The sequence below is a fragment of the Chenopodium album genome, chromosome 2 (assembly GCF_948465745.1).
Source record: "Chenopodium album chromosome 2, dcCheAlbu1.1, whole genome shotgun sequence".
Classification (NCBI taxonomy): domain Eukaryota; kingdom Viridiplantae; phylum Streptophyta; class Magnoliopsida; order Caryophyllales; family Amaranthaceae; genus Chenopodium; species Chenopodium album.
The window spans coordinates 8,816,354-8,829,121 of NC_137835.1; the positions used below are offsets into that span (position 1 = coordinate 8,816,354).

The 12,768-nt window shown below is 34.9% G+C and overlaps 2 protein-coding genes across 2 annotated transcripts; one reads left to right on the forward strand and one right to left on the reverse strand.

The window, feature by feature from the left end:
* Nucleotides 1-320: 320 nt before the first annotated feature.
* On the forward strand, nt 321-4,427 carry LOC145582408 (RHOMBOID-like protein 2). Its single transcript, XM_081639407.1, has 5 exons — nt 321-895; nt 2,739-2,902; nt 3,022-3,185; nt 3,466-3,716; nt 4,060-4,427. Exons 1-5 carry the CDS (start codon nt 594-596, stop codon nt 4,169-4,171), a joined length of 993 nt encoding a protein of 330 aa, XP_081495533.1. The 5' UTR covers nt 321-593; the 3' UTR covers nt 4,172-4,427.
* A 1,688-nt stretch (nt 4,428-6,115) lies between these two features.
* Nucleotides 6,116-12,082, reverse strand: LOC145582418 (protein IQ-DOMAIN 22-like). Its single transcript, XM_081639417.1, has 4 exons — nt 11,308-12,082; nt 8,244-8,447; nt 7,474-7,551; nt 6,116-7,049 (listed from the first exon to the last, which is right to left on the reverse strand). Exons 1-4 carry the CDS (start codon nt 11,758-11,760, stop codon nt 6,273-6,275), a joined length of 1,512 nt encoding a protein of 503 aa, XP_081495543.1. The 5' UTR covers nt 11,761-12,082; the 3' UTR covers nt 6,116-6,272.
* Between the last annotated feature and the right edge of the window lie 686 nt (nt 12,083-12,768).

The window sequence follows — 12,768 nt, forward strand, 5'->3', positions numbered from 1 at the left end:
AATACTCCGTATAATATCAACATGTCATTTTTATTGATTTGCAAACCAAGTGACAAATTTATAATTAAATCAACAAAAATTATTCATATACATCGTGGATTCCAATACGACAAAAACAATAAATAGATATATTCATATATATAGTAAAAAAAAAAACACATTAAAAATATGATACAGCATCCCAGTGTAATTTTACACCCGAGTAAAGATAGGATCCTTCTCCCAATCTTCCCACTTCACCATATAAGTCATTATCCTTTACATAAAACGCGATTAAGACATGGTTAGATAGATAAAATAATGTTACAAAATTCATAGAAACACAGGACAAATTAGCTGGGATTTGATCAATTTCAAGTCAATCACAACACAACCTCTTCAAATAATCTCACTTTCTCTCTCCTCTCTTCTCTCCCAATATCTCCCCTGTAAGAGTAACTTCACCGACTCGCATAAAATTCAATTCAATTCAATCAATACCCACCCAATCACCAACACCCACTTCATCTTCTTCCTCATATATCAACCACTCTCAATTCTTCTTCAATCCACCGTTAAAACTCAGAGAGAGAAAATCAATCAATTAATTAAACATGGGTAGTAGAGATCCAGAGAAGAACAGAAATGTAAACGTGAATAATGTTAATTACGCAAATCAGTCGAATTACCCAGTTGCAGCATCTGGGTATCACATTGAATCTTCTGCAAGACAATGGACATCTTGGTTGGTACCCATGATTGTTGTTGCAAATGTTGCCATGTTTATAATTGTTATGTTCGTCAACAATTGCCCTAAAAATAATTTTGGGTTTAATACTTGTGTTGCTCGATTTCTGGGTCGCTTCTCCTTTCAACCTCTTAATGAGAATCCTCTTCTCGGCCCTTCTTCTAACACGTAATTTTCTACCCCTCTTTTTTGGGTTGATTTTAGTTGTTTTTATTTGGGTTTTTTTTTTTTTTTTCTGTGATATTGCCTTCTTTTAGCTGATTTATTCTGAGTTTAGCTTGAATTTTGGCTTTTATTGTGATTTTGTTCTTCTTTCAAGCTGATTTAGGATAGGTTTATGATGAAGTTAGCTTTGTTTTGGGCTTTTATTGTGATTTTTTTTTTTTCTTATTTTCAGCTCATTTAGTGTAAGTTAATGATAAATAATGTTATTAAAGTGAATTTAGTCAGTTTTTAGCTTGAATTTAGAATATTTAGTATGGATTTTTGAAGAATTATTGTGGGGTTTCTTATTATGCTCAATCTTTGTAAATTAAATGTGGGTGTCTGATTAATTGATTTGGGGTTTTAGATTTTTTAGTGATTGGTGTGGTTAGTAATTCCAAAGTAGTTGTTTTTGCTTGATTTTTATTGCTAAATTTACTATATTTGCAACTGCTGTCTGAGTGAGTTTTGAGAATGTGGACTTGTGGAACTCAGAAATACTGATTCTTAATTTTAACCTAGGCATCTGGGATTGCTTGAATTCGTTAGTCAAAATCAATTTTTATTGGGATTTTTTCTCTCAATATGTCAATGAACTTTTGTTTGATTGGGTGTTTAGGAGTATGATTCAATACATAGTAAATCATGGTATGAGACTATGTGGCTGTCACCTTCAAACAATCTTTATTGATTCAATCATGGGATTTTTCCTCAATTTTATGCTTTCTTTCCATATTTAAAAGCAAAAAAATCTGCTTTAATTTGTTTTTGACTTCTTCATGTGATGACCGGGTTTATTTGCAAATAGAAAACCATTTTGAATATGTTTTCCTTGCTTTTTTGGCTGATATTGTTGCATGTACTTGGTGAATGGTGAGCATTACATAAGTTTTATATTGCTTACATATCTATGGACGTTTTTTTTTTTTTGGAATATTTCTTCCTTGTATGCATGCCATTATGTCATTGTGCTTGGCTGGACAATGGAAAAGTTTACTGTCCAACGGAGGAAGTGCGTGTTTGTGAAACAGCTTAACTAATTTGAACTGTCAAATGACTGTAGCATGAACTAATAAGTTCGCTTGATGGTTAAAATCAATTTCCATATTCTTTCAACTTCTTGATAATCATAATTTGATTATTACTACTATAAAGGAGTATAACATTAATATCTATTTTGAAACAATAAAAGTGATGGAGTTTTCTCAAGGGCTATGAATGAGAAGTTTTAATCAAAAACTTAAAAGTATATAAACGAAGTACCAAACTTAGCTGTTGTCATAAATTCTCAACTTAATATCATTTTGGGATACTTACTAGTCCTTATACTTATCAGTCCTTTTATTCATAGCCCTAATGGGCAATGGCTATAATTAGCAAAAAAACTTTAAACAATACTCTGGCATTATAGGTGTTAGGTAACTGTAAAGATGATTGTTTTGATGTCCATTAGTTAGCTAAATAGGATCTCACTATTGGTTGTACTGAATATGACTTAGAATGACATTATGGGATAGCTGTTGTGTACGAGTATTTTGTGCTTAATTTTAGAATTCTAGTGTATGTTGGCTTTAGCGTTGATTTTCTTGAGAAATATTTTTGAGATCGGAAAGAATATATTATTAATGAGCAATAGAAAGTTTGTGAATTTTAATTGTGTTGTATGAAAATTTCTCTTTTATTTATCCCCCATTTCTTGGAATAGCATAGCAGTGTTGTCAGACTAGTCAACACTCAACACAAAACCAATTTTTTTGTTACCCTAAGCATGTCCTTATTTTGATTGGTGTGTAATTGACTCCTGCAGATTAGTGAAACTGGGGGCTCTTAAATGGGATAAGGTGGTACATCAGCATCAAGGCTGGAGACTCATTACATGTATCTGGTTGCATGCTGGTGTAATCCATCTTCTTGTTAATATGTTGAGTTTGGTTTTCATTGGTATCCGCCTTGAACAGCAATTTGGATTTGGTATGGTCTCTCTTCCATAATCATAAAATAAATTTTATATTCTCTATGTGTGGGTGACTAAATGTAAAAGTAAATACATTGTTGGGAACTCAAGTTGTTTTTTATCTTACCTGTGGCAGTGAGAATTGGAATATTATACCTGTGTACTGGTATTGGTGGATCTGTAATGTCTTCTCTCTTTCTCCAACAACAAATTTCTGTTGGAGCCTCTGGTGCTTTGTTTGGACTACTTGGGGCAATGCTTTCCGAGCTCTTTACTAATTGGACAATTTACGCAAACAAGGTAACAAATTCTCTGTTGCTATGATCTTACTGACCAAGTAAAATTGAACAAGGGTTTTTATATTTGTGTGCTTATTCGATACCTAGTTGATCCAGTCTAGGAGTGTAGATGATTACTAGTGCTTCAATTGTAAACCCTATAGTATCAACTAATTTTTGTTTTTGTTTTTTAGCTTTTAACATAAAAGTATGTTATAAACACCAATAACTGCAGAATACCTAAAATATGTTGAAGTACACCTCAAGTTTATAAGTCTCTGAGTTTCTTTGCATTTTTGTAGGCTGCTGCATTGTTCACACTTATAATCATGATCGCAATCAACTTGGCAGTCGGAATCCTTCCTCACGTTGACAACTTTGCACACATTGGAGGATTTATATCAGGGTTCCTATTTGGGTTTGTGTTACTCTTACGTCCTCGATTTGGGTGGCTGGAGCGTCACGAAATGCCAGAACATGCACGTGTGAAATCCAAATACATGGCGTATCAGTTGGTGTTGTTCTTTATTGCTGCAGCGCTGCTTATAGCTGGGTAAGACTTTTTTCTATGATGGAACTCAGCTGGATTTTTATTCTAGAAGTTTTTTCCTTTGAGATCATACATCTTACAGACATACTCCCCGTTTATATGATCCCCCCCCCCCCCCCCCCTCCCCCCTTTCTTTTGACTCCTAGAGAGATCATACAACATCATACAGACATGTGTTCACTGCTCATATCTAATGTTTCTTGACCCTTATCCAAAACCTAAAGCACCACTCTGGTCCTAGGTTAACTGTTTTCAATCATCTTCTCATTTGATGGTACGCTGTATGTTCTGTTTCATGTTGTTGGTAGATTGATCAAATAATCATCGTACGTGTTGTTTGTCACAGATTTACTGTTGGATTGGTAATGCTCTTCCAAGGAAAGAATGGAAATGACCATTGCAAATGGTGCCGTTACCTGAGCTGTGTGCCAACTTCAAAATGGAAGTGTGGAAACTGAGAAGAAAATGTCAGATTTTCTGATCCTCTTCTTTTCTATGCGTTAATATATGTTCGCTTCCACGCTAGTTTCAAGTTTTTTTCTTCTTTATCCGCTTTTGGTTTTGGTTTTTATAGATGGATATCGGTTATCATTGTACATGGAGTAGTAGATAGTGATACGTATACCTGTTTTTTTTTTGTTTTTTTTTTCTTCTTAAGCAGTGTGTTAATAGAATGATTTATTAAATGGAAAGGTGTGTGTAATTGTTCTCTTATTATGTTGTGAATCAGCAACAGTGTAACATTTTTTTTTATTACTTTCGTTTTTTTTTTTTTTTCATTTCTACTTTGCAATACTTTCGACGGGCTATGGCTTCTCTCCATAGAATAAGTGTTAAGACTCTTAAATAGTATGGGTACGTGCAGTTATTCACGCTGATACTACAATACACAATTTCAATTCAGTATTTCCTTCCAAGCATAGGAGAGCGAAGTCTTTCACGTCAATGCTGATTGAGTCATATTCACGTGATGAGCTTTCCAATATGTCTTTTATCTTACGGTTAATTAGCTTAAAATCGATAACAATAAAAATGATTCACATTAACATCAAATTTGAATGGGCTAGGTCAATTTCTGTTTGGATCAAAATCTTGTAATAGAGCATAATTTAAAAGATGCTATTTATGTTTAGGTTTTAGTGAGCTCTAGACGACAATAACAGGTGATAAACAGCATTAAAATTCTTAACCAATCAATCCTAATAAAGAAAATAATGTCCTTTTCGCCAGTCTGAAGAAGAAAATGATGTGTGTGGCTTTCTCTTGTACAATATCAATCATTAAAAGAAAAAAAAAAAAAAAATACAATTAGTTAATCTAATTTACATGGTACAAAATTGATGAATATACTTAAATGATTCGATGAAAACAGGAAAGTATTAGGTAGTGGAAGTCGTCATCAGTTGATGTTGGGAAATTTGGAATTTTAGGACCTCATTGTTTGCCATCATTTCTTAATAATTTTTTAGAAATACCCAATGATGATTAATGAAAGCCTATGAAATTAATGCAACGCACAACTTTATAATATATACTTGTATATTTGTGCTGAATTCTTGATTAAACTCATCATCTCATCATATGTTGCAAAAATGTCAAATTCTTATTATTAAGACCGGGCACCGGCTAATAACAACAATATTGGAATAATAAAATCATTATAATTAATAGGGTTTGTAACCAAAAAACAAAAAATTATAATTAATAGGGTGACCCATTACAGAAGAAGAAAAAAAAAGGGTATGTCATGTGTTGAGGAAAAGGAGCAAGGCCTACAAGCAATCCAATTTCCTATCTTATATTCCCAATCGTATAGTTTTCTAAATTATTATTACTTTTTCATCACAATTAAATAGGCATGATTATTGAGGACATGTACGACAAAAAACAAGAGATAGAGAAAGGAGCCTACAAGTAAATTTACCAAAATCCGTTTTCCTCTCTTATTCACACCGAACAGTTCTCTAAATAGCCTTACTCATCGCGTACATTTAGCAATGTTCATGTGGGTGAAGTAGTACTTGTTAAGCAACCATACCAAGTAAGAAACAAACATTACCATAAAATCACAAGCATTAAATTAAGATGGGGTTGTATACAGCTTGGCTACATGGGTTAATGTGACCGTACCCTGACCGGCACTGTGGTGCCAATAATGATTACCACCACCACCGACGACTAACCTTATTGAAATCCCACATTATTATTATTTGTAACACTTCAATATTATTATAACTATACACAATCTCAACCAACTTCATCTTGGGATTTATAATGTTCCTTCATTCATATACATTTCTATGGACCACACTCATATCTTGGTCATTTAGCTATTGTACTTATTTTTATAAAACATTTAATAAGATAACATTAGTTAATAACAATAATAATGACAATCTAGGTTCAACAATACTGAATATGAAGCATTAGCTTCCTTCTTTTGGGTTAGCCATATGAGTAGTATAACACTTGATTAATAAAAGAGATAACACACACTAATCCTAAGAAATTGCAACAAGTTAGACTAATTAGAGATTTAAACAAAACAAACTTTCTGTTCTAATTGAGATACCCACTGTAGTAAACTACTGTACTGTCCCTGACTGGCATGCCGAGCCTATCCAATCGGCCTGATCCCGGGTAAGCCTTGCTTGTGAAACTTGCATGCATAGCAGAAGCCCTTTGTGCATTTGATCTAGGGTGGTGCTCGCCAAGGCCGTGAATCGAGTACCTTTTAGTCGAACTTGTTCTTTCGTACTGAGGCCTTTGCTTTGGCGCGCTAAGGGATCTCATTTTTGCCTTAGCTGATTCTGTGTAAGCCATGTAGCTAGGACAGTCCGAGTACCCACTAAAACAACCGTCGCTCTTAGTAGGGGTGAATGTCCTTGAACTGTTGCCTCCCTGAGAGGCAGCTGAGCAGTATTGTGGGCTGTTTTCTGCTGTGCAATATGAGTTCTTTTCTTCGATGAAGTCTTGTGGAAGTAAAAGAGGTTTTAGGGATTGAACTACTTCACATGACACGGGGCTTTGGACTGTGTGGTGAGTTGTCGAGTCCTTTGAGGTAGTCTGGCTGTGGCTTAGAAGCTCTGAAGTTAATAAGCCTGAGTGAGAGGACTCGAAGAGGCTTCTCCTTCTAAAGGTGTGATGGGGTTTCCCTGTGTCTATCTCGAGGATTTTATCTACTCGATCATCATCTGTTAGGCATGTTCTTGAGGAGGCTGTAGCTCGTGAATCCCACATTGAGTCCTCCATTCGAGGGTCTGACCAGGATGAGCCCAAGTTTATTTTATCCTGGTTCATGGAGTTCATTCGGCTGCTTGACTTTGAACTATTCCTCTGAGGCAAGAAAAAAGAATTGAAGTCAATGCATGTTGCTTAACTATTAGAGAAGAAAAGATTAAAGACTGAGGCTAATTAACTAGATCATAGCAACGACTTTTAATTTCTCCGAAGCTTACCCTTAATTCTTTGGCACTGTGGTTCATTTGACAGACAAAACTATACTCTCTCTGTCTCTAGTTGTTTGCCTCATAATTAAATATGCTTTATTAAAGATTGAACCAAAAAGTTGCAAGTGAATGAGGGTGTATTTGTCTTTTCACTTTTGTGAGTGTATTCAAGTGGGTTAGTGGTGACTCTATTAGAAAAAGGGACAATCTTTAAGGGACATCTCGTTATAGTTTATGGGGCAAGCAAATTGGGACAAGGGGACTAGGGGAGTACTTCGTAAATCGTAATAAGCTATTTAGAGTATATATACCTTAATGTTTGGTGAATGATCCTGCTTTATGCTTTTCACTCGAACAACTTGCTCAGGTTTATCAGGCGTTGGGGGTCCCTGTACGACACAATTCATACACATGAGATCAACAACACAATCAAGTTTAGACTACAATTTCATCAAGAAGCAGGAAGAATTCCAATGTACTTCCCTAGTTTCATGGTTAACAATTATTAGATTTTGATACTACTTGGGCTATATCATGCATCTTTAAGATCAATAATGAATACGATTAACCATCTATCAGAATTAATATCGGCCAACTAACTTTAGGCGAAAAGACCTACATTGAATAATCACGAAAGATCGAGGCTTTGGAGATTGTCAAAGCTAAAACTAACGAAACGGACTAATGCTAAGATCAGATTTTGCATACATCAGATTTAAGATTTCCCATAATAAAATTTGGCTAACAAGCTGATAAATTGGTCAAACTAAGCTTGCAGAACCAAATTGTAAACAAAAGCAGCTACCAAAAAAATGATTGACCAAAAAAAATGATTGACCAAGTCTTTCTAGCTCTCAATCATAAAATTTCAACTCCAACTACCCCTTCACTTTTCTACCTACTAAACAACTGATTATTTTCCAAAAGATTATAAAGAACTAAATCCATACTGTCACCATTGACTAAAGCAGAATAAAAGTAGAAAAATAATGCAAATTGGTCATATTTTTGTCAACATTCCTAAGAAAAAAACTAAAAGAAGCTTCCTACAAATTCAACTTTATAAAGAAATAGTGCTTACTGGGTGAAGAAGAATTGGGCAAGATTTGGTAGATGAGAAAGGAGATTCAGGGATATAAGCGCGGACCGATCTGGCCCGCGCTTGAGCCCGTAGCATGGCTTGCATGCAACGCATCGTTTCGGTTGTTTTTCGTCTCATAATGTGTCCCCTGACAAGAGCCTGTAGTTTTACCAACCCTTTCAATGCTCGCAATGCTCTCCTGGCCTGCATGTATGATTAACATAACAATTTGATTAATGCATTCAATATTTTCTGAACCAACTAAAAACATTACAACCAACATTTCATTTCAATTCAATCAATTAGTTACATGTACAAAGATTTTGGCGCCAAAGAGTAATGCACAAAATAACATGATTTTTTTATTAAAAAAAAAAAGGCAACAAAGAGCCAAAAGAGAAGCTTTTTTGTGCACAGTTTCCCTGAAAATAAGGGAAAGGACAAAATATTCAAGAAAGACAGAGACAATTCAACTAATACAGAGTTCAGATTTGCAGGTGCCTAAATAAACACAATTCTGACTATAATCCAAACATAAACAGTATTCATGCAAATACTTTACTCTGAATTTGTTCTTTAGTACCAGAGTTAGATCCCATAATCTCAAAGGGTCAACACCCTAAATTTTGAATGCTAGAACAATTTTTACTCACTTTGACCCTAAATAGAAATCTCACTTGGGCTTTGTACATGTTTTTCGAAAAGTGAACGACAAATAAGAAAACAGGGCGGATTAATTGATTAAAGGTGAATAAAGAACGAGGAAAAAATAAGATTTGATTAATTAAAAGTGGATAAGATAACCTTTGTTAATCACCCAGTATAAATCAATTTAAAAGTTAAGGTACATACAATAAAACAAATTAGTGAAAATTGAAAATTTTGTTTAAAGACCATTTTATAATCCGTACTAAATAAAACTTTTATTTGGAAGTAGAGATGCTACATTGCTTATAAAAACCAAAAAATGTCTTTCGTCACAAGACTAATTACTTTTCACTATTGGAAATAGTGATTTAGAGGCTTTTTTTCCCATTAATCACAAAAGAAATGTGGGGACTTTAGGGAGAGTCCACAATATCCCACAAAGCTCAAGACTCAAGAGCTAGAACAAAAAGGATAACAAAAGCCAAAAGGACAGTTTGCCAACTCCATGTTTTAAAATCAAGAAGAAAAGTAAAATGATCCAATGTATGTATGCATGCACGTTTTGTCAAAGTCCCTATTTGTCCTTTGGGTATTACCAATAGACAGTAGTTACCACTAAAGTTTAAAGAAGAAACAAGAATAAGCTCCATTGGATAAAATCTCTCTTATCACTTTTTATATCAATGGAGTAATACAAACAACAATCGTACATCTACTAGTGATGAGTATATTACAGTATTACGGAGTAATAAAAAGCCAAGCGATAGAGAAAAGGAGGGATTATTAGTTGAACAAGGAACATGAAAACAGTTTCTTAAAATACAAAGGTAATAGACTCGTTAATAAGCTCGAGTCTTCCAAATCTAATCTAAATCACTTGCTCATTATCATAATACCTCTACAAGTTTAAACCATTAACCAAAGTATCATAGCTCAATTATACACGTACATGACACAACCTTACAATATAGATTACACATAAACTTCGTGTGCATCATTCATTGTCGGTCCAAAATTATTTAAGATCACAACACACCCATTAAAAAATGCATTGTTATCATCAGCTAGCATATATTAATCAGCAATCATGTGGTTTTCGAGGGTCGGCAAGTCCAAAATGTCCAGCTTAAACCCCACAACCAAAAACCAGATGACATTGAGACAAACAAGTGTTCAATGGGAGTTGACCAATAAGACTATATGTCTCATTTTGCATCTAATTCTCGCCAATTTTGACCTCTTTAATCTAAAAACTTGATCCATAAATTGTAGATGTAAATTTACATGTGGTTAATGATGGGAAGATGATTGACCAAATGAACATTAAAACAAAAAAGAAACTATCTTTGTCCAAATTTAATTGTTACATTACTAGTATAAATGTAGAGGACGAGTAAAACACAAAATGGGGGGCGACAAAATTCGTATAGGTACAACGAAAGCACGTACAACAGCAATTGCTGGGTACTTGCTTGAGGGTACTCGTAACAAGAAACAACTCATGAGCTGTATTTTTGCCAAATTCGTGTATTGGCATTATCAACCATTAAACCACCAACTTACAATATACTCCTATTTCTTCCTATGTTCATACACCTACTATAGGAGTTCCATTAAATAATCCTTGTACCACAATATATTATTAATGTCCAATTGTTCATACATAGATAATTACCATTTACCAATATATCCCCTATAATTGGAAAGAGCATACCGAACATATAATGCTATGTATAATTAATTAATTCTCCTAAATCCCAATTAGTTATTCCCTAATCCCGATTATTTGTGTTCTTCCCAAGTTTTAATAATAATTCAGTACATGAACCAAACATTAAACCTAATAAACCAATCACACAAATCAAGACTTGATTTTTATGGAGTATGATCCGCCCCTAATATCGAATTTTGTCTACATAACACCATATAAAGAAAACACCCTAACACCTCAGATCAAACCTCGTCTATATCACTGCACCTTGCAAGAGTTGCGACTTGGAACCTTGCCTACAAAGCTCTTAGTACTAATATCAAAATCTCGTCTACATCACCGTTTTCATACAGAGAAGACACTTAAAATGGATAAACAAGTTGAGAAAAGTAAGCATAAAATGAGTAAAAAGCAGTAATAATGAATTCCCACAAAAACAAAAGCTCTTAAAATTGCACATGCTACTATCCCTACCTTTCCAAATTCCATTACTCTAGAGTCTACACTCTCACACTCTTCTAAGTGGGGGAATGTGGGTTACCAATTTCCCGCGTTTGGTAGCGTCGTAAACCACTTACTCATACCCACGAAAACACATCACGACACTTCAACCCAGCTCACTCAATCAATCACTCTCAAACAAACAACCACACCGTACGACACCGTTTTACTTAAAACAGAAACATTAAAAAATAAAAAACTAACCAAATAACCGCGAAAGTGGGACTGGATGATGACAGCAGCAGAACTCCATTGCTCTCTGCTACCTTTCGCCGATAATGCACCACCTTTGTCATTCCAATTATTACTATTATTATTATTACTACTACTATTACTATTACTATTACACAAGCCGCTGTTGGTGAGCCGGACAACCGCAGCAGCGGCTTGTGCGGCAGCAACAGCGGCTTCCGCTACGGCTGCAGTGGCTGCTGCTACGGCAATTGCGTGTTTATTCGCGTCATCGTCTCCGCTGACTGCAGTCGTAGTATCGGAAGGGCGTGACAAGGGAGGTGGGGGTTTAGTGGTGGATTTGTCACGGTAGGATTTGACGAAGCTCCACCTGCGCTTGTCTTTGGGTTGTTTCTTCGGGGTTGGGTTCGGGTCGGGTTGTTTTAAGCCCAATAAGGCCCGGAACCATCTTGAAGCTTTGCCCATAAGAGGGGCATTTGAATTGAAGAGAGAGAAAATGAAGAGGAATGGAGATATATAAATGAAATGGAGTGTACTTTGAAATGAATAATTGGGAGTAAATTAGTGTTTTAATAATAATCTTGTAAAGTGGGAGTGTGTGAAAGTGACGATTCCATGTCTCTTTCTTACTTCCCACGTGGACCGTCTTATTCATTCTATTATTATGTTATTAATTAATGGAGTTGTTAATCTTCTTTTTGGAGGACTAATCATCTAATTAGGGTTTTTAATTTGATTTTACTTTTCTTCACATGTATAAGTAACTATGCTACTCGTAGCGTTTTCCTTTGGTCTCTTCAAGTCAATTCTTGATTAGTAGAGAATTGTCGGTAATTCTTAAAGTTTGTTTTTATTATACTTTTTGTATTAACTAATCTATCCAAATTTAATAAATATGATTGTTGTGCAATTATAATGTGGACGGGTAAAATAGTGGTGGATTGATGGTGTATGTAGTTGATGGAAGGCAATAGGTAGGAATAGTAGAGATAGTGATTGGTGATGGTGACTAGAGTCTAGGATCTGTTCTGATTTATTGAACTTAATTGAGATAAATTGAATTGTTTATGAAAAAAGAAAATTAGGAACTGAACTGAATTGAAATTAAGCCGAATAGAACAAGTCATTAGACTTGTGGTGAAATGTAAGTGTAGTGGTGGTGTGGGAGCTAAATTAGGGTTGGAAGAATCAACATCTAAGATGGATGGGTTAATAGGGCAAATCTATTCATTTACGGAGTACTATATGTAGGGAAATAAAACATATCTATTCATTTATGTGGGGAAATAAAACGTACTTTGTACAAGTATATATTAAGCCAATTAGCCAAAACAATATGAGAAAGAAGTACTCCATATTAGGGATGGCAATGGGGCGGGTCGGATGCGGATGATGGTACCTCCATACCCATACCCGCCTAAAAATCTTATACCCATCCCTGCCCCACCACCCATGACGGGTACAATATCCACA

Coding starts and splice junctions, on each gene's coding strand:
- LOC145582418 (XM_081639417.1), bottom strand. CDS start 11,760: ATGGGCAAAGCTTCAAGATGGTTCCGGGCCTTATTGGGCTTAAAACAA. Junction 8,448..11,307: donor CCCACTTTCGCGGTTATTTG/GTTAGTTTTTTA, acceptor TCATACATGCAG/GCCAGGAGAGCATTGCGAGC. Junction 7,552..8,243: donor GCCCAATTCTTCTTCACCCA/GTAAGCACTATT, acceptor TGTGTCGTACAG/GGACCCCCAACGCCTGATAA.
- LOC145582408 (XM_081639407.1), top strand. CDS start 594: ATGGGTAGTAGAGATCCAGAGAAGAACAGAAATGTAAACGTGAATAAT. Junction 2,903..3,021: donor TGAACAGCAATTTGGATTTG/GTATGGTCTCTC, acceptor TACCTGTGGCAG/TGAGAATTGGAATATTATAC. Junction 3,186..3,465: donor GGACAATTTACGCAAACAAG/GTAACAAATTCT, acceptor GCATTTTTGTAG/GCTGCTGCATTGTTCACACT.